General features: G+C 35.8%; 1 protein-coding gene across 1 annotated transcript; it reads right to left on the reverse strand.

Annotated features, from left to right (window-relative positions):
- Nucleotides 1-369: 369 nt before the first annotated feature.
- Nucleotides 370-20,198, reverse strand: LOC145983751 (uncharacterized). Its single transcript, XM_083116800.1, has 4 exons — nucleotides 20,090-20,198; nucleotides 4,374-4,531; nucleotides 866-1,027; nucleotides 370-414 (listed from the first exon to the last, which is right to left on the reverse strand). The coding sequence occupies exons 1-4, from the start codon at nucleotides 20,118-20,120 to the stop codon at nucleotides 370-372; spliced, it is 396 nt and encodes a 131-aa protein (XP_082972926.1). The 5' UTR covers nucleotides 20,121-20,198.
- Nucleotides 20,199-20,739: the final 541 nt, after the last annotated feature.

Below are 20,739 nucleotides of genomic sequence, written 5' to 3' on the forward strand. Positions count from 1 at the left end.
TAGATATAAAAAGTGCCAATTGAGTCCAAATATTCTAGGAATTATACAATGCATAATTTTCATAAATTTTGATCAAGTATTGTGTGACAAGTGTAGATCAACCAATCAATCAATTCATGATTAAATAATGTCACATATGAATTTAGGAATGACTAAACAATACAAAAGCAGATATTTTTTGAAATTCTATAGTTCAGATGGAATTCTTTAACATTTAAAATTGTTATGAACAACTTTCAATAGCTACAATGTTAAAAGAAAGGGAAATAACAAGTCTGCACTTGAATTTTGTGAACTCAATGAATTTAAAACTTCTGAGCTTAAAAATGAGTCTAAAGCAATTGATGTTTTACCTGTAAATTGGCGTATTCAAACAGGAGCTATTGGCATTGAGACCTCTGGAATATTCTGGAGCTAAAACATAATTATGGGAGGATGTGCTAAAATAGCATTTACATTTGCAAATTTTTAGATGAAATTTTCGTTTCATTCAAAGAAGTGAGTCACCCACATTCTGGAAAGAATTTGACCTCAGAACTTTACTAAAATTTTGAACCTATGGCTTGTAGACATCAAGGGGAACATATTTTTATATTTTTTTCTTTTAGACTTCATTTGTAAATTAGGAGCCCTCAAAAAATATTTTTTATCCTGTATATATGCAACCACATAGTACAAATTTATGTACAATGAAAAGCTGTAGTAGATACGTATATGAATACCTCTGGATCAAATCATTAGCATCAGTTGCAGGACTCGTAATATTGAAATGAAGACTGAAAGCTACTTATCTTGATATCCTCTTGTGACTGGTTGATATATATGAAAGGCAATGTATATTGACATTATTTAGATAGTAACTTACCTGTATGCATGCAACGTTGATGCAATCTGCAAGTATTTGACGATACAACATATCAAATATCCTAAACCATCTATTAATACTCATTGTTGGACTAAATGTTGTAGTAATTATGTGTGATCTTTCTTTTTTTGACATATTGTCAAATAATTTATCTTCATATATCTGCAGAGAAGAAGGAACAATAGTACAAGAAATTAGTAAAGCTTCTTGGCACTCTAACACAGCAAATTTACTTGAAAAAATAGAGGAGTTGGACAAATATATGGAGTCAAAATAATGGGTTAAATTGATGCATGTTTGCTTCCTCAAATTGGATGGAATGTGACATGCATTGGTGCCTCTATGTGCCTCCACCGGGTATCAAACCTGGGACCCCTTAATTACAAGGCAACAGTGCTACCACCATACCATCGGGGAGGCCCACTATTCCAACAAGAGAAAAGAGTGCTGCAACACATGCAAATTGCAGCCTGCTGAGCAATGGAAAACTGTCCAATGAATCATACTTCATGTTGCTCCCAAGCATATTATCAAACCTGGGACCTCTTGATTACAAGGCGACGACGCTACCATTGTGGCATCGGGGAGGCAGAATCCCTAAAGGAACTGAAAGCGGTTTTGCATGAAGAATTGTATAGGATTCCATTATCAACCACCCAGGACAAATATTTGCCCATCTCAAGGTGCATTCAGGACATCTTAGATGCCCAGAGCAGCCCTAAACAATATTATATCAGGAAGCCTGGCTTTTGCCAAGCATTTCCATATTTTTGCCCAACCACTGTACATATCATTCATTTCCGAATTGTGTGCATTATATTTTTTTAAAAAAATAGTAATGATTTGTGGGTTGGTATGCTCTCTAGGAACATGATCTTGAAATACATTAATTATGCTAGAATCAGTGTGGTATTTAAGAAATTTCCAGAGGGGGGAAATTCTACTGACTGTCTAGAGACAGCATGAGATAATGCTTTATATGCTGTGTATGTATATATATAGCTATATACACATATGTTTGTGGCCGCTAGAGGAGAGGGGTTGCGGGTGGGGTGTCTCGATAATTTTAAATGGTAAATGGGGTCACTCCACACTTTGTTTTATGCCACCCAACTTTTTTTTTTTTTTTTTTTTTAAAAAAAAGAGCTTTGAACAACACATATTTTAAACAATTGCTAAAAATTGCCGATTTAAATTTGTATCTTGACAAAAGAAGGTCAAGTCCACTTTATGATCAAAACATCTAATTGAGACTAGGCATACAATTTTTAAAGTGAGATTTTGAAACCCATCCTCAGAAATCTATAGTCTGGACCTAACTTTTGGGGATCTGAATCGAACTTGGACTAGGGGGATAGAATCAAAAGTTTTCTACTCCATAAAAATAGGGCCCAAGACTACTTTGCTAAATTACGGTTACATTTGCGAAATCATAAATATTACTCATTAACTTGCTTCTCAGGTCCCAGGAGGTTAACACAAGTTCCATTAGCTTGTTAATTCTGAAAATTTGTTAAGTGAGCGAGTGCCACCACCAAGTTACGGCTAATTAGTCTGAGGCTCCTTGAATACCAGACAAAAGCAATTACCACTATTATATATCTAACGCCCATCATTGTGTACGTAATTTCATAATCAATTGTTGTTATGGTACTGATTAAGATAATAAATTCAATATAGATTCTTCTGTACTTTTAGTCATGATATTTTATAAATGTCTTTAGCTTGATGCAAAATAACAAAACTACCAACTCGACAACACATGCTCAAACTGAAAAATATTTCCAACAAAGGATACCACATTCCGACTCGCCAATGTGTTTTAGTTTCATTGATTTAGTTTATTTTACTTCACTTTTCTGCCACTTTGGGCTAATTGCGAAGAGGGGGATGAGTGGTGATATGATGAAATTGATGAATGGACACTCACAAACACTCATGCTCAGGTTGAGATTCCAACCCAGGACCCTTGGCATCGTAGCACAATGTGCTAACCACTCTGCCACGGGGACCAGCCTATGTGTTTTAATTCAGATTCCTGATATAGCAGAGTCTGGAACTTGTAATGCTCACTTTTCCACTAATATTCTAGCTTCACAAAGAAATCTTTTAAATATGACTTCGTAAAGGGCTATCACGCTCATGTCAAAAATTCCATGTAGGCTATCTTTGTGCACTATTGTTCCACTCATACGAATACAGACGTTCTGTGGTGACAAGTTCGAGTCACGTAACAACTCATTTGTAACTTTCATATTGATTGGGGTGGCATTTTCCTGCCAAATTCTGTGGACAGAAAAGGGAAGAGGGGAGGTGTCTTCAACCCTGGCCACTTGTTTGACAGTTCCAGGAATATAGCAGCGCTTGAGGCCACATCTATGTTTTCCTATTAGAGATTTCAGTTATCTGACAGAAAATGTTACAAATTAAAGGAGAAGTGGGAAAAAGTAAGTAAATTGCCAATAATTTATTGTTTCCCCCCAATTATCATTCCCCACCAGGGATAAAATTTATCAAGCAGAGAGGGGGACACAAGTATCCAGAGGAGGGAATTCCTCCCATCCCCCCTACAAATACCACACTGGCTAGAATAACTATTGTTTAAGTATATAGGCAGGAAAATAAGATTAAGCAGAGACAAAACAACTTATATTATGCACATCATTTAAAATATAAAAAAGAAATTCAAGTGTTCAGTTGTTACTTGCATGAATGGAAATCTTTAATCAGTACACTATCTGTATAACTGTATAAGAGAGTGACAACGTATTAGTTCATCAGTAAAATTGCTAATACAGTATTTCTAATTTATAATAACATAAACTGACAACATATCTTATTGTGATATTGTTTGCAGCAATTCTATGCTAATTTACTTTTGCAAAACTACATACATTTCAGTGAAAATGTAAGCTTGACCAGGACTTGAACCCGGTTCTCTGGCTTCTTTTTCTTTTAAGTCAACCGTAAGTCGATGTTCCCCTGCCATTCTTTTTCTATTGTTTTCTTATATCAGATTGTACTCAGTTCTCTATTTTTCACATTCATGACAAACACAAACATCCATGACTTACCCAGGATTTGAACCTGGGACCCCCAGCTTACTAACTGAGTTACAGAACTGATTTCGCCTGACTTTTAGCTGTTATAGCTGTGTGGAATTGTCTATCAGTGCTACTGCAGTGCGATCTGTTGCTTTTGAAACACTGTTGACATCGACTGTGATTATAAGTTCCTCCCAGCATAGAGTTGTAAATTACCTTACTATCTGACACACACAGGAGATGTACTACGTAGAAATTTCAGCGAGGAATTGCAGCCTCAACCAGGACTCGAACCCGTACCGTACCGGTAGTTTTCCCTGTCATTCTTTACTCTGTTTTCATAATCAACCATTGAGGACAATCCCAAACATTTGGCCTGATTTTTGCTGTCGCTGTGTGGAATTGTCTCTGTCAGTGCTACCGCAACAGGTAATATCTTTCCCTGAAATATAAATATTTTGTACCTCAACAGCAGAATGATCGTCCATATTGGTATCTCGAGAATGAACATCTGTCAGGTTGACTATATTCCTTTTCTCTCGTCCGGTAAACCCAGCCATTGGAAAAGGCTCATGACGTGGATGAAAGGATGTACCGCTTATAGTATTTGGCAAAATAATAACTGGAATTAGAAGTAAATTCAAAGAATTAGATCATTGGAATAAAAGAAAATACATAATAATAATTTCTAATGTCAAGAAGGGACAATAAGATATAAGATCAAAGATCTTATATTTTTATATATTTTTAACAATGCAGTTCTCTAGAATTCGCTACTGCATGTCCCCCTGATTGGGGGAGGTGGAGGTGGAGACCTGACGAAAGTTCAGTCAGGGAAAGAAAATCTATAATAAATTCTATCTCACTGTTTTAAAAACTCTGTTTTGTAGCTGTAAATGTGTATATATGTATGTTTATATGTCATACCTGAGATATAGAAATGGAATTCATATTTATTTACAAAGTAAAGGAAAGCCGAATCTACACAAAATTCATGACTCTTAAGCTTAAACTTCCACTACACATACACTTGTGAATTGAATGCACATATACACGTATATATCCAACATTAAAATGAACTTCTGCAGTATCCTGTCATACAATTGTTAGGGTGTTGGGATGAAGGCATCCAAATGTCAAACTCACTTCCACCTAGTAAACCCGGTAACTATAGTCTTGCAAGCCAACAAGGCTCTGGCGCTTGGACCTATGGCCAGTATAATCCTCCGTTGGCTGAATTTTGTTCTATGTTTTGTCCATATACAGTGTATCCGTGCTTCAAACAGTGGAACCAATTATTTCAATGATACATTTTGATGATACTTATTTCTGATGAATTTTGATGATTTATTGCAATGATTTTCATTTCTGATGCATTTGGGTGTTGATTCTTATTCTGATGATGATATCATGCATTTTGTTGAATTTTGATGATGCTTCTTATTTATGATGCATTTTCATGAAAATTCTGATTCCGAGGATGTTCTTCAATGACGATTCTTAATCTGACGCATTTTGATGATGATTCTTATTATTATGATGCATTGTGATGATGATTCTTATTTACATTGATGCATTTCGATAATTGTTCTTATCTCGATTATGCATTTCAATGTTGATTCTTATTTCTTATTCTTATAACTCTTGTTTCTGATGCATTTTGATGATGATTGTTATTCCTGATGCATTTTGATGGTGATCCTTATTTTGATTATGCATTTTGATGATTAACTTCTACGATGCATTTTGATGATAATCCCTATTTCTGATGCATTTTCATGATATTCGTATTTTGACGATTATTCTTATTTCTGATGCATTTTGATGATTCCTATTTCTGATGCATTTTGATACGACTTATTTGTGCTGCATTTTTCTGATTCTTACTCCGATGATGCATTTCGATGATGATTTTTATTTCTGATGCTGTTTGATGACGATTCTCATTCCTGATGCATTTCGATGATGATTCCTATTTCTAAGATGCACATTGATGGTGATTCTTATTTCTGATGCATTTCTGTGATTATTATTCTTATTTCTGATTCATTTTCGTTGTGTATTTTGATGATGATTCTTATTTCTAATGCATTTTAATGACTATTCTTATTTCTGATGCATTTTTATGATGTGTTTCGATTATTTTTTATGCATTTTGATGATTCTCATTCCTGATTCTCATTTCGATGATTATTTTCTCTAATGCATTTTCATTATGTATTTTGATGATGATTCCTATTCTGATGCATTTTGATGATCCTTATTTCCATGAGGCATTTTGATGATTATTTTTGTTTCTGGTGTATTTTGTTGAGGATTCATTTCAATGATGCATTTCCATGATGATTCTAATTTCGATTATGTATTGTGGCGGGGCAATATGTAAATTACATGAAATTTGTTCTGAAGATTATTATTGATCTTAATAAAATAAGTAGATTAACCCGGCATAGCTCATACAAATACAAACACAAGTAATAAATAACCTTCATGCATCTTATGGCCATAAGTAAATGTTTGTTGGGATCCCTTACCTTTTTATTGTCACTTATGCGATGCACTTCCTCACACACACTGCTCCTACTTTAGATTGAGGGGGATGGTTGTGGTTCGTTGTTGAGGGGGATAAAAGAGGACTGTTCACGGCTTCAGGTCAGGCTGGCTGACGTTCCAGTCACATCGTGTGATCTGTTTCACGTATTGTTCAGTATCCACACGGAAGTAGTTCCACTTACACAAAATTAAAACACAGCTCTTCTTGCTGCACTGTGCTGTCAGCTGTCACCAATCGCACTTCACCTACTTTGGTGGCTGATGCTCCTGCGACATGTTGTGATTAACCCGGAGAAGTAGCTCGAATTACACAGGAACAAAACACCGCTCCTTCCGCTGCACGGTGCTGCCAGCTGCTCAACAGCCACACTTCCTCTACTTTCGTAACGTGTCTCCTTGCATCGCTGGATGCTATACGCAAAGTTTAGCCACACTTCTAAATACAGCTCCTCACTCCTCTCACCTCTATCCTTGTGTGTCCCGTCTTTCCCCCAAAGACGCTCAAACTTCCCCTGTGTTCTTCCAATGTTGCCGGTTTTAGCCTTGTACAGTGGCTCTAACACACACACACAAACACACCAATACCAAAAAGGAAGAAAAAACTAAGAAAAAAAAAGGACACCCTAGCCAGTGTAACTTGCCTAAAGAGCCCGGTTCTCCCTTTCGCCATGCCAAGCAAGGGACTGGGTGCGACTTTGAGGAAAAAACCAAGACTAGTACAGGAGAAGGCTGGGGCCATACCTGATCACGTGGTCCTTGACTTCACGCGCGGACAGATCGCTCTACGCTCCGGTTTCGCAGCCGAATCAAAGCAGTAATTATGAACAAAAAAGAGCCGTAATTATGCCCAGAAGCTAATTGGGACCGAACACACAGACTTACTTAGGATCCGACATAACGTATGTCCTTACAGTTGGATTACACAGCCATTTACGCACACATTTTATCGGTAGTTTATAAGTCGTCACATTCCTCTGCGAAACATTAGTTTCATGTAAAATTGCGGTTAATACACCTAGTAATGCATTTTGTTAGGGCAGAAAGAAAAATATATATGTTGAATGCGTAAAATAATCTTGTTAAATAAAGAAAGGCAGAAAGCCAAAATTATGGATAAGTTGAATATGTAAAAGAAAACAAATTATGGATAAGTTGAATATGTAAAAGAAAACAATCTCGTCTATTGCTCTCTTTTAGGAGTGAGAGTGGAGCTGTTTTCACTTAACTTCTTCAAATTTGGTAACTTTGCTTCGACTATTGGTATTTATTTCTTAATTAATTTTCGTTATTCAGATTACAATTCTGAGTCTTATGAATCTTTGAACTACACAGGCAGGAATGTGAGGAAGTTCCGTGTGTATTATGTAACACACACTTTAAAAAACTTTTCACTGAACGAAAACTTGAGACATAGAACTGAAGAAAGTCGAGGGTCACTTTATATACTTATACGTATATATAATCAGTGGAATGTCGAACAATGTAGGACGGAAGTTGTCATTTAAGCATCACTCGTATATAAATAGAAATTTTTGGTGTTTTTTTTTTTGTGGCCAAGATTGTTGGTGGGGGGGAAATCCCCCTCGTCCCCTCCAGGATTTCGCACCCTGAACCCAACAATCCAGAAATACAAGAAAAAAGGAGCGAAAAGAAACAAACAGATCAGCCTTTCCACGTTTCTTTCCGTATGGGGTAAAGACTCAGCTGGGTTTTGTCCGCCCAATGACGTCACACCCGCGGCAGTCGCGAAAAGAGGCGTGTCTGACCCCAGCCTTTCCTTCTAGTAGTCTTGGGAAAAAACTGGTAAACTAACTGATAAAAGAAAAACGAAAAGCCAAAATTATATAATAAAAAATTTAAAAAATAATAAATTTAGGGTGGCACTACAGTATTACGATCATTACTATCTCTGATGAATCTTAAAGATATTTATTTCTGATGTATTTTCATGATATATTTTATTAATGATTCATATTTCTAATGCATTTGATGATTATTCTTATTCTGAAGCATTTTGATGAATATTTATACTTCTTTCGTTGGTGCATTTTGGTGATGTTTCTTATTTCTGATACATTTTGATAATGTTGCTTATTCCTGATGAATTTCGGTTATGCATTTCTATGATCTATGCATTTTGATGATTATCTCTGATGCATTCTTATTTCTGATGTATTTTGATGGTGGCTGTTATTTTGATGATGATTCTTACTTGTGGTGCATTTCGATGATTCTTATTTATGATTCATTTTGATGTTTGATTTTTAATGCATATCGATAGTGATTCTTATTTCTGATGCATTTTCATGATGATTCTTATTCCTGATGCATTTCGATGATGATTTTTATTTTTGAGAAGCACTTTGATGGTGATTCTTATTCCGATGAAGGATCTCGATGATGATTCTCATCTGGATGAGGCATTTTGGTGTGTATTTTGCTAATGATTCTGATTTTCGATGCATTATCATGATAATTCTGGTTTCGATGATGCTTTTCATTCAATGATTATTATTTGTGACGCATTTTGATTATACATTTCGATGGTGATTCTTAATTCTGATGAGTTTTGATGATGATTCTCATTTCTAATGAATTTTGATTATGATTCTTATTTCTGATGCATTTCAATGTTGATTCTAATTTCTAATGCATCTTAATAATGATACTTATTGATGATGTATTCTGGTGATGAATTTTTATGATGTATTTTGATAATGATTGTTAATTCTGATGTATTTTGATGAGGATTTTTATTTCTTATTAATTTTGGTGATGGCCCTTATTTTTGATGCATTATGATAATTATTTTTATTTTCATGATTTTTATCTCATATTTCTGATGCATTTTGATGATGTTTTGATGATTCTGATTTTATGCATCTTGATGATGTTTCTTATTCCTGATGCATTTCGATAATGATTCTTATTTCTGATGCATTACGATGATGATTCTTATTGCGATGGTGCATTTTGATGATGATTCTCATATCTGATGCATCTTAATGATGTTTCTTATTTTGATGCATTTTGATGAATATTTATTATTTCGATGATACATTTTGATGATTCTTATTTCTGATGCATGTAGGTGTTGATGTATTTTGATAATGATTCTTATTTCCGATGAATTTTCGTGATAATTCTGGTTTCGATGATGCAGTTCAATTCATATTCATATTTGTGATGCATTTTGATGATGTTTCATTTCTTATGCATTTTGATGAATATTTATTATTTCGATGATACATTTTGATGATTCTTATTTCTGATGCGGTGGCTCAGTCGGTAACGCGTCTGACTACCATGCTCAAGGTCCCGGGTTCGATCCGGGAACTTTTCTAACGGTGAAAGCGGCCCCGGCGTCCACCCAGCGTCGAATAACATGGGTACCTGGGGGAAACCCTTGGGGGTAAAGGCGGTCAGGGGCGTGATGCTGATCACATCACCCCCACTCACGACCGGATCAAGAAAGTGTGGGGCGTTACCCCACACCCCCTATACGCCTTCATGGCGTGGTGCTATGCACAGGGAACACTTTACCTTTACCTTTTTATTTCTGATGCATGTAGGTGTTGAATCTTATTCCGATGATGCATTTCAATGAGGATTCATATCTAGATGATGCATTTTGATAATCATTCATTCCTCTGTGATGCAGTTGATTAATCTTACTTCTGATTCATTTTCATGGTAATTCTGGTTTGGATGATGCTTTTCAATGATCCTTATTTCTGTCGTATTTCGGTGTTGATTCTTATTTCGATTATGCACTTTGATTATTCTTGTTTCTGATGCATTTCGATGATGATTCTTATTTCGGTGTCGATTCTTATTCCGATTATGAATTCCGATGATGCATTTTGATGATAATTCTTATTTCTGATGCATTTTCATGACAAATCTGGTTTGGATGATGCATTTTCGTAATTATTCTTATTTCTGATGCATTTTCATGATAATTTTGGTTTAGATAATGTTTTTCAATAATTCTTGTTTCTGACGCATCTTGATGATGTTTCTTATGTCTGATGTATTTTGATGATTCCTACTTCTGTTGCATTTATGATTCTTATTTGAGCTGCTTTGTATGATTTTTATTCCGATGATGCATTTAGATGATTCTTTTTCTGATGCATTTTGATGGTGTTTCTTATTTCTGATGTATTTCGATGATAATTCTTATACTGATGATGATTTTTATTTCTATGGTGCATTTTGATGATGATTCTTTTTTCAACGATGCATTTTCATGATAATTTTCATGCTTTTCAGTCAATGATTCTTATTTGTGACACATTTTGATCATGCAATTCGAAGACCATTCTTATTTCTGATGCGTCTTGATGATTCTTATTTCTGATGCATTTTGATTATGAGCATCTCTGATACATTTTGTTGATGATTCCTATTTCTGATTAATTTACATGATGTATTTTGATGATGATGCTTATTTCTGATGAATTTTCATGATGTAGTTTGATGATGATTCTTAGTTTCGATGCAATTTGATGATGATTCACATTTCTGATTCATCTTGATGATAGTTCTTATGTCTGATGCATTATGATATTTTTTCGGTGATGCATTTTGATGTTTCATATTTCTGATGAATTTTAATGACGTTTTTCATTTCTCATGCATTTCTGTGACGCATTTAGATCATGCATTTCGATGATAATTCTTATTTCTTATGCGTTTTGATGATTCTGATTTCTGAGGCATTTCGATGATGGTTCTTATTTTTGATGCATTTCAATTATGAGTATCTCGGATACATTTTGTTGATAATTCCTATTTGTGATGAATTTTCATGATGTAATTTGATGATGATGCTTATTTCTGATGAATTTTCATGATGTAGTTCGATGATTATTCGTATTTCTGATTCATTTTCATGATAATTTTGATTATGATAATAATTCTTATTTTGATGATGCATTTTGATATTGATTTTTTAATGCATTTTGATGACAATTTTGATTTCGATGATGCTTTTCAATTATTTTTATTTCTGACGCATTTTGATGATGATTCATATTACTTATGCATTTTGATGACGATTCTTATTTCTGATGCCTTTTGGTGGTGTTTTTTTATTTCTGATGATTGATTCTTATTTTATGTTGCATTTGGATAATTCTACTTTAGAGTAATGCATTTCGGGTTGTTTCTTATTCCGATGATGCATTTGGATGATGATTCTACTTTAGATTGATGGAATTCCATGATTATTCTTATTTTGCATTCTTATTTGCATTTGCGTTTTTATTATGATTCTTGCCGTTGCATTTTGATGTATTTTGATGATGATACACTTTCATGATGATTTATTTCGATGATGATTCTTATTTGTCATGCATTTTGATGAATATTTATTCTCATTTCGATGATGTATTTTGATGACAATTCTTACTTCTGATCCATTTTGATGGTGTTTTTTATTTCTCAAGCATTTCGTGTTGATTCTTATTCCGATGATGCATTTTGATCATGATCGTTATTTCGATGATGCATTTTGATGATGATTCTTATTTTTAATGCACTTCGATGATGATTCTTATTACGATGATGCATTCTTATTTCTTATGCATTTTCATGATATTTCTGTTTTCGATGATGCTTATCAATGATTCTTATTTATGACGCATTTTTATGGTCGATGCATTTTAATGTTGATTGTTATTTCTGATGCATTTTGATGATTCTTATTTTTGATGCGTTTTGATGATTATTATTTCGATTATTCATTTCGATATTGATACGTATTTCGTTCATGCATTTCGATGATCAACATATTTTGATGCACTTTGATGATGATTCTTATTTTTATGCATTTTGATGGTGATTCTTATTTCTGATGCATTTTGATGGTGATTTTTATTTCTGATGCATTTTGATGGTGATTTTTATTTCTGATGCATTTTGATTAATGTTTTTATTTTGATGATGATTCTTATTTCTGATGCATTTTGATAATGTTTCTTATTTCAGATTCAAATCGGTGTTGATTTTTTTATTTGGATGTTGCATTTCGATGATGATTCTGATTTCAATTATGCATTTCGATGATGCCTTTCGAATTGAACATTACATCGCTTTACTGCTAGATCCCTAAGTGACATCCCTCGTCCCTTGTTGGAAACCTTGTCACATTACTTTATTTTTTTATTTTTTTTATTTTTTGTGGTGGTTACAGATTGTGGATAGCCGTCCTTGACTCGGTGAAGAGGTAAGGAAGGCGGATGAGTAAAGCACACTCACCTAATCGGGCAGCGACCCCTTTGGCATCTCGGACTCTGGTGACGACCACGGCACGAGCGAGGCATTCACCTCGGGTAACCAGTGGCGTAGCATGGACATTTCGGGTGGGAACGCCAAGTCCGATGGAAAAGGTCAGCCCTTTTTTGCATAGTAATTTACTTATGGTATTAGTCGCCACAGGTATTATTTGCCTGAAGTAAGTTGGGTTTTCAATAAAACATCATCTATGCACGTTTTAGCTAAAAAATTAGATGCCACAAATGTTTTGAACTCTGGTGTTTTATACCTTTTTGCATGCGCAAGTCATTAAAAAACCTACCTGAATCACAAGCGTCTCTGAAAAACAGTAGACGTCATTGTTGTGGGCGATTTAACTACTGATAGATTTGGTTTATTTTACTTCGCTTTTCTACCACTTTTGGTTAACCGCGAATATGAATATGAGTGATGATATTTATGAAGTTGATGAAGGGACATTCATAAAGAACACCCGTGCTAACGCCGGGATTCGAACCAGGGACCTCTGTCGTCTTGGCGCGCTGTGCAAAACACTCTGACATGGAGGTGGGTGGATGATCCAACTATCGTACACTCTACTGACGTAGCAGTGCCGATTAGTAATTCAGATCACTGTTTATTGCATCTTGGAATGGTGATAAAAATTTTAAAATAATTTTGTCCACAGACCATTCGATATTAAGAATTTTCAAATGAATGCTGAACATTTCCATTGACACAATATTAAGCAGTTAGATACTAACAAATAATAATAAGAAGAAAGGAATAGTTTTGCGGGTTAAGTGATAGAGCAGGCACAGGCTGAACTTCTACCACGAGGACTTCACCAACTTATTTGACAAAAACTGTGTTGATCTTTTAGTTTTTAATGCACATCGCTGTTCGTCCGATAAATTATACAATGCAATGGTCATTAAGAAATGGTATATTTGAGTTTGGTAAAGTTACGTCAGTCAATATTGCGTATTGTAGCATCACATAGCACGAGTGGCACGAGCGCGAAGAACCGGCTAGGAATTCTACCGCTGTCGTCTGCTTCAGAAGGCAGAAGGGTCACATGAACCAATCACGTAGCCCTCTGCTCCATACGCTGGCGTACGAGAGAGCATTTGCGCGCGTGCTGTAGAGATCCAAGCCTGTCCAAGCTTTACCTCCAGAAAGACAGCAAGGAATATAGAGTTCTTTACGCCGAATCTGCCCGGCGTCCAGGCAGGAAAGGCATTGAAAAAATGCTAGAACGAGTGTTGTTAGTGGAGCGTTGCAAGCGGATCGCAAAAAATAGCTGTTATAATGCCATGAAGGTCAAACATATATGAAATTAGTCAAGATTTACTTTATATTTACAGCATTTACGCATTTTTGAAATTTTAAATCAGGGAACGCCGGGCGTATGGTCGTACTATAACGCTACGCCACTGTGGGTAACAGACGTAGGCTGTCAGCACCTGAACTGCGGCGCGCGACCACGATAACGTTTTCACACTCCTAATGTTTCCAAAAGTCCGGGGTATTTACTTATTCGACTCGCCACATGCTGTGTTTCTGATGAGCTTGCAAGTTTTTATTTTTATTTTATTGCTTTATTTTACTTCGTCTTTTGTGCTTCTTTTGGCTAATTTGCGAAGATGGAGATGAGTGATGATGTGATGAAATTGATGAATGAACACTCGCAAACATCCATGCCCAGGTCAGAATTCGAACCCCTGAGCTTGCAAGCTACCGTGCCACTACTTCCCTCTTTCGATCAGGAAGAGCGACCCGGTAGTTGCAAGCTGGATTCTGTCTAGCCAGAGGAATTTTGTTATTGTCGTCGCCTTGCTCGAGTTAACTTGGTTTTTACTTTAAGCTTTTGATGCCCGTTCACCTTCCCGTGACAATATATACAATACATACATACACATATATTAAAAAAATACCGTTTCGGAGAATTTTTAAAGAATTTTGAGGTGGGTACGACTTCAGTCTCAAAATCTACGCCAGTTCAACATTCAACGAGAAAGACGCTCACATTCGCCTTCTGATACTAATAGTGCAAACTATCCAAACAAACCTACAATTTCAGTTTTGGGGGTTGAACTGGTTTTTTAGATTGTCGGCGTTGATCCAACATCACACGGTAAATTAGACTCCAGTCTTGAAAGACAAGTAATGGAAATGGTAAAATTCGACCTAGCATACTCCCAGTTAGGAATGTCCACTTGGAACACTGTAGATCACAATAAAAATCATAACACAGTGGATAATAAGAACTGGTTCAACATAAATTTCCAAAAAAATCCAATAGGGAGAAAAATAAATTTCACAAAATTACCCAAAATAATATACCCTGTGCAACAGTAGAAGCGGGCAACAAAAAGCAGACTTCTTGAGCAACTTACTCTTCCTACTCGATTTATAACTGTGGACAATTTACAATATATTGATCTATGACAAACAATGTTTAGAAGTTCGAGATGAGGGTTTTTTCCCCTATTGATGACTATATCGAGCAAGTAAGTTCATTCGCTATTTCGGATGTCAGATTGGTTGGGTCCCGCTGGCTGACCCAGCACACTCCCGATTATTATCTCAGACACAAGGATGTATTTAGGGGGAGGGTCCAGAGGGTCTGGATCCCCCCCACCACCGAAATAATTTCCAAGTACAAAAATTAAATAATAAAAATATACGTATTTAGTATTTGTTGTATAATCGATGGCTATTTATTTCTATTATATTAGGATCATATGATTTTGATTGACAGTACCAAAGAAGATTTATGCGCACTACTACTTTTGATAATATGCATAAAATATTAATCAGGAACTTTATACTTTTCGTCAACTGGATCTAGCATCCTTTTTTGGTTATAAAAATTATTCAATTCTTTATCTATGTGACATTAATTTCCTTGCCAGGCCATCTGTTTATGTGTAAATTTTGGCGATCTTAACTACGCGTAGGCTAAATAATGAATACGTGCTGTTATATCTGTATTCCTACACCGTCTTTCTACCTATTCATGTAATAATAATTATAAAATATTAATTTAATTTTTAAAATTTAAACATACATTTATATTCTTAATATCATCATCATCATCTCTGAGACACTTACTTCCGATCCCCTCGAAATATATTTCTGGATACGTGCCTGTTCATATATCGTCTTATGATATGTCCTTGGAAAATTACTCCCCCCCCCCATCGATCACATTAAATAATGAATAATAATAATAATAATAATAATAATAATAACCCGTGGCTCGGCAGCCCTTGAAGGGCCTAGGCGATCTCCCGACTGCCAGTCTCCGTCCCAAAATCCTACCTAGAGGTGTGGAGATCTTCAACCAGTAATGGAGTAACGTGGGGTCAGTACGTCGAACCCTCATCCGTTATAGGAGATTTCCGAGACTGGATTACGCTACTCACTCGTAGCTCCCCAATTTCCTCACGATGGTGGGTTGCCACCGGTCCTATACACAGGCCGAAAACACAGAGACTGAACCCAGGCGGACTCGAACCCATGCCATCCCGCAGTCGGAGTCAAAAAGTACAGCGCATAGACCGTACGCCACGGAGGAGGACAATAATAATAATAATAATAATGAACACTGAGTCGTGAAGTTATTCGCTGTGCCCGTTGACTCGTAGATTACAGTTAAAACTGTTGATATATGTTCTAAGTTCACTGACAGAAAAGCATGTGTTTATATTCAGTGCTCGCCTCAAAGAATCTGTGGATTTTCTGGGTTTACACAAAATTTCAGGAACACAGACAGAAAATTGCGGAGCCCCTACACCTCGAGGCCCCTCTGTATTTCGGTGGTTGCGGGGCGGCTGCTACTCCACTGCTGCGATTCTTACCAGTATCTGCTCATGTATCTTCATGTACAGTACTTCTTGCTGTTAGCGGAAACTTGAGTCCATGGTCACATATCTAGAGCAAGAGTATATTTCCAAATTTTCTTTAAAATGAAAGATTTTGCTGGAATGCTGATTAAATGAAATGTATTTCATTAAATTTATTAATTTATTCATTATCATGACTCTCTCTCTCTAGTCTTCTCAAACCCGAAGCTTTATGGCTGCAGCAACACAAGCTTTCCATCTGTCCCTCTCCTGGGCAAGATAAATCCAATCTTTTCCATCCCCCCCGATTATATATATTTTTTCAACAAACGAACAATATTGATTTCCGTATTTGATTGACTGATACGTTCGGATCCCCGTCGCAACGTTAATATTTGGTTATCTTGGATTCGAGACAAGCAAAAAAATACCATGAATATCATAAAAATATCGTCACGATATATGAAATGACAAATACCGACGGGATGGTATTTTTACATTATGTTTGTTTAACGTTTTATATTCATGGCAGTGATCGAAGTGAGCGGTGATGCAGGGGGGATGGTATCCCCCAGCTATCAAAATTTTCTCAAATCATCTCCCCAGCTGTCTCACTGTCACCATGGTAAATCATAGGAACATCTCCTCGGCTACCCCCCAGGCTCGACCAAACATCTCTCCAGCTGGCAATTTCCACTTCAAGCACTGGTTAATGGATATAGTGAAAGTGAACGATGCTTAGATGAAACATGACACAATGGAACATTTATGCCCTAGCCAGAACTCGAACCCACTCTTTCGCAGCGAAAAGTTTTATTGCAAAATAGCGTCTACTTCTGGTGGTCAATAAGCAAAAAAAGTGCATTTTTAACCCTAGCAATGCCAAGGTATTTTTTGTTACACGGATTACCAGGGGGGGCTCAGAGGCTCATGAATGAAAGTTCAATTGAACTGGACTGATGTGTCTTTTCTGTCATGTGTACACGTAAGTTAACTAATTAGACACTACTTTCATGTTTTGTTATTGATTATACATGAAAGATAAATTACATAATAATTTTTAAGTAATTATAGTAAAGCACTGTAACATTTATTACTTTTCTTCAATTACAATGTTGATACTTGGAAAAATGCTTAAATTGTGCAAAATTCTAGCAAGGTTATGTTTTTTTCTTTTTCTACTACCCATACGTTCATTATTTCAAATTGTTACTATAGTTTAGCAATTGAATATATCCTCTCATGTATTAAAATACCTTTAAAACATCATTGCAAAATCTTTCCCGTAAACAATATCAACGAAATAAAGTAACTTTTTAATGAACATTTTTGGGAAAAATCACGCGCGATGTCATTCAAATTATTGCAAAGAACAATTACTATTTTTTATGAATTTTTACATTGATGGATATACATGTAATACGCAAGAAATGAATCAGTGGGCCTGAGAGGCCCCCCCCCTCCTTGGTATTGCTAGGGTTAAAATATACAAAAAATGTTTTTTTATAGGTAGGTTTCATGTGACGTCAGGATTCGCACCGCCGCCATGTTCGCGACCAAGTTGTTTGTCGTCTGCAAGGAAATACCCACCACGAAGCGTTCGTTACACCTGCGCCAACTGTACATTTGTTGTTAGTACTGTGTAAAATGTCGGTAACATTGCACAAAATTAATGACAATGTTGTGCCATCTGGAAAGAGCGGTAATTTTCATGTGTTCAAGCTCTTTGCGCAGTCGACAGAAAAATATATGGAGAAAAGAAGCGAAGTTTTGCGGTGTAGATCCAAATGATCTGGACAATAACGAAATGAAAAGGGGCCTAAACCTTTGGTCAACTCTAGTTCACGTGTGTTTATTTACTTGACCAAGCTAACTGGAATCAATTTGTGTTCATATTTTTTTAGTGGTTCTGATTCTGCTTGAAATATTTACATCCAATACAGATTAACTAAGATTTCCAAGGCTCTGCCATTATCGTCTCTGTTTCCCATTAAGGTTTGTTCAAGCGCTGTAATTTAAAATGTTGAGTTGCTCTAAAACAGTAATTTCACTCCTTGCTTTAACAATTTCGGATATTCCGGCCTCCGTGGCGCGATACGATGCCAGGGGTCCCGGGTTTGAATCCTGGTCTGGGCATGAGTGTTCTTTCTGAGTGTCCCTTAATCAATTTCATCATATCATACTCAGCTTTTTCTTCACGATTAGCCAAAACTGGCAGAAAAACGAAGTAAAATAAACTAAATCAATCAATCAATTTGGGATACTTTGATATATCATTACTATGTATTAACCAAGCAGTGTTTTTTCTCTGACAGTACGCAAACCCTACTACCGGCACCTTTTCTCATGGATCGGATAAAAATTAATACGACATCGTTTAAACAAAATATAGCGTTAACCAAATGTCAAGAAAATGTATTTTTACATGTGAACGTTTCTTAATGAAAAATTCTCAACGAAAAATTACTTCTTTCTGTTTTGTTTTGAAAACCATGTGTTCTACATTTTAATTTGCTGTACATGGGGTTGTGTAATTGCGCGTTTAAAAAGGTTTTCTACATGACACGTAATTACGCGTAAAATAGTATAAAACGTAAAGAACGTAAAAAACTAGAATCAAACACAAAAATTAAAAGAGAACATGTTTTTTGCGATAATTATTGTTATGTATGGCAGTTGGCAATGGTAGGAAACAAAAACAAGATTTAAAAAAAAAATCCTTCCGAATTTGTATGTGCTCTTATATCAGAATTTTACAAACTGCCATATCCACATTCACATCATAATTAGCCTATGCAAGTGTAAAATACGCATAAAAAAGGAATTTGAAACTGTTACTAAAACTTTGAAATCCAATCCAAATCAATTGTCGTTAATCGTTATGTTATGTTGTAAATGAAAGTATTAGTGCAAGACATATATCAACATGTTTCTCAATTTTTGAGAATATGTGAAAGAACAGTTCTATTTTTTAAAATATTTTAGTGTGGGTGAGGGGGCTGTATAGCTAAACAATCTTCAGAAAATAATGATTTTGTGCTGAAATATGTAAGAAAATTAAAGTTTAAAATATAATGCAATTAAAGTAGTCTTTTACGAAAGAAAATTAGTTTTTTACGTCTGCGTAAAAACTGGAAGTAAATTACTAGTAAATTACGCGTTATTTACATAAAAAATTACCTTGCCAGCCCTGGCTGAACATAAAAGTAGCCACCCATGTTCGAAAACTTAAAAATTAAAATACATTGATTTTGACACAAATGTCCAAATAACTGCTGTATTAAAAATGAGAAAGCATATTTATGTGTGTATGTGCATGCGTTTAAAGTACGTTGTTCTAAACAAAACAAACTTAAATGTAGGTGGGTGTGAGCATGACAATAAGCGCAAGTTCGTGCAGCTGGAAATAAGTTGAACTCTAGACGGCTGCTCAGTATTTTTGGGATGCTTTATAAAAATATATAGAAACAAAAGAGAACAAGGATATTATAAAAAAAACACATTGTGGTACTTACATAGAACGGCTACAGCGTGTCCCAAACCCATTGCCAAGTTATGATAAACTACGCAACTAATTTTCACTGATAATTAACAGAATCGGACCAACAAGGTTGGCGGTCGGTTCTTTCGTTCGTTCGCTAATGGAAAGCCAGGAACTATGAACAGCTTGAAGCATGGGCTCTTTGTGATACACTAAACCGTCAGCACGTCACGTAACGTGAACCACACGCAGTCATTGGTCATATCGGTTACCGAGAAAGCCGTCCGAATTTTCTCTAACGCTGACGCCCTCTAGTTCACAAGTTTAAAATTAACACCTTTAGCTTGTGCCACGGATGTACTTCAGAGTTTTATTTTAGGAAATAAACCTCGTGTCTAATATCTAATGGTTTCTTCTATTCTGGTTATTTCTTTTGCTTTTCTGACACAAGTTGATTGATTGATTGAGTTGGAGATTCAAGTCCACTTTATGCACAGTAAGGCTAATTGGGACTGGGTTTACAGGTTTACAGTCTAAAGTGGGATCCGAACCATGACTTCAACGGGTATCGAACCCCTTACCCCTGAATTACAAGCAGTGGTGCAGGAAGGTTTTTCGTTTGGGGGGTATAACTTGACAAGTTTAAAAACAAGACGCTGCAATCCATTGTTTGCGCACCTCACA

The sequence above is a fragment of the Lepisma saccharinum genome, chromosome 2, assembly GCF_977018435.1.
Source record: "Lepisma saccharinum chromosome 2, izLepSacc3.1, whole genome shotgun sequence".
Taxonomy (NCBI): Eukaryota; Metazoa; Arthropoda; class Insecta; order Zygentoma; family Lepismatidae; genus Lepisma; species Lepisma saccharinum.

What these genes read in the sequence shown, in the direction of transcription:
- LOC145983751 (XM_083116800.1), bottom strand. Translation starts at nt 20,120, where the DNA reads ATGGGTTTGGGACACGCTGTAGCCGTTCTAT. An exon ending in ACACGCTGTAGCCGTTCTAT is followed by an intron (nt 4,532 to 20,089) that starts GTAAGTACCACA and finishes TTCTAATTCCAG; the next exon opens with TTATTATTTTGCCAAATACT. An exon ending in ACGATCATTCTGCTGTTGAG is followed by an intron (nt 1,028 to 4,373) that starts GTACAAAATATT and finishes TCTTCTCTGCAG; the next exon opens with ATATATGAAGATAAATTATT.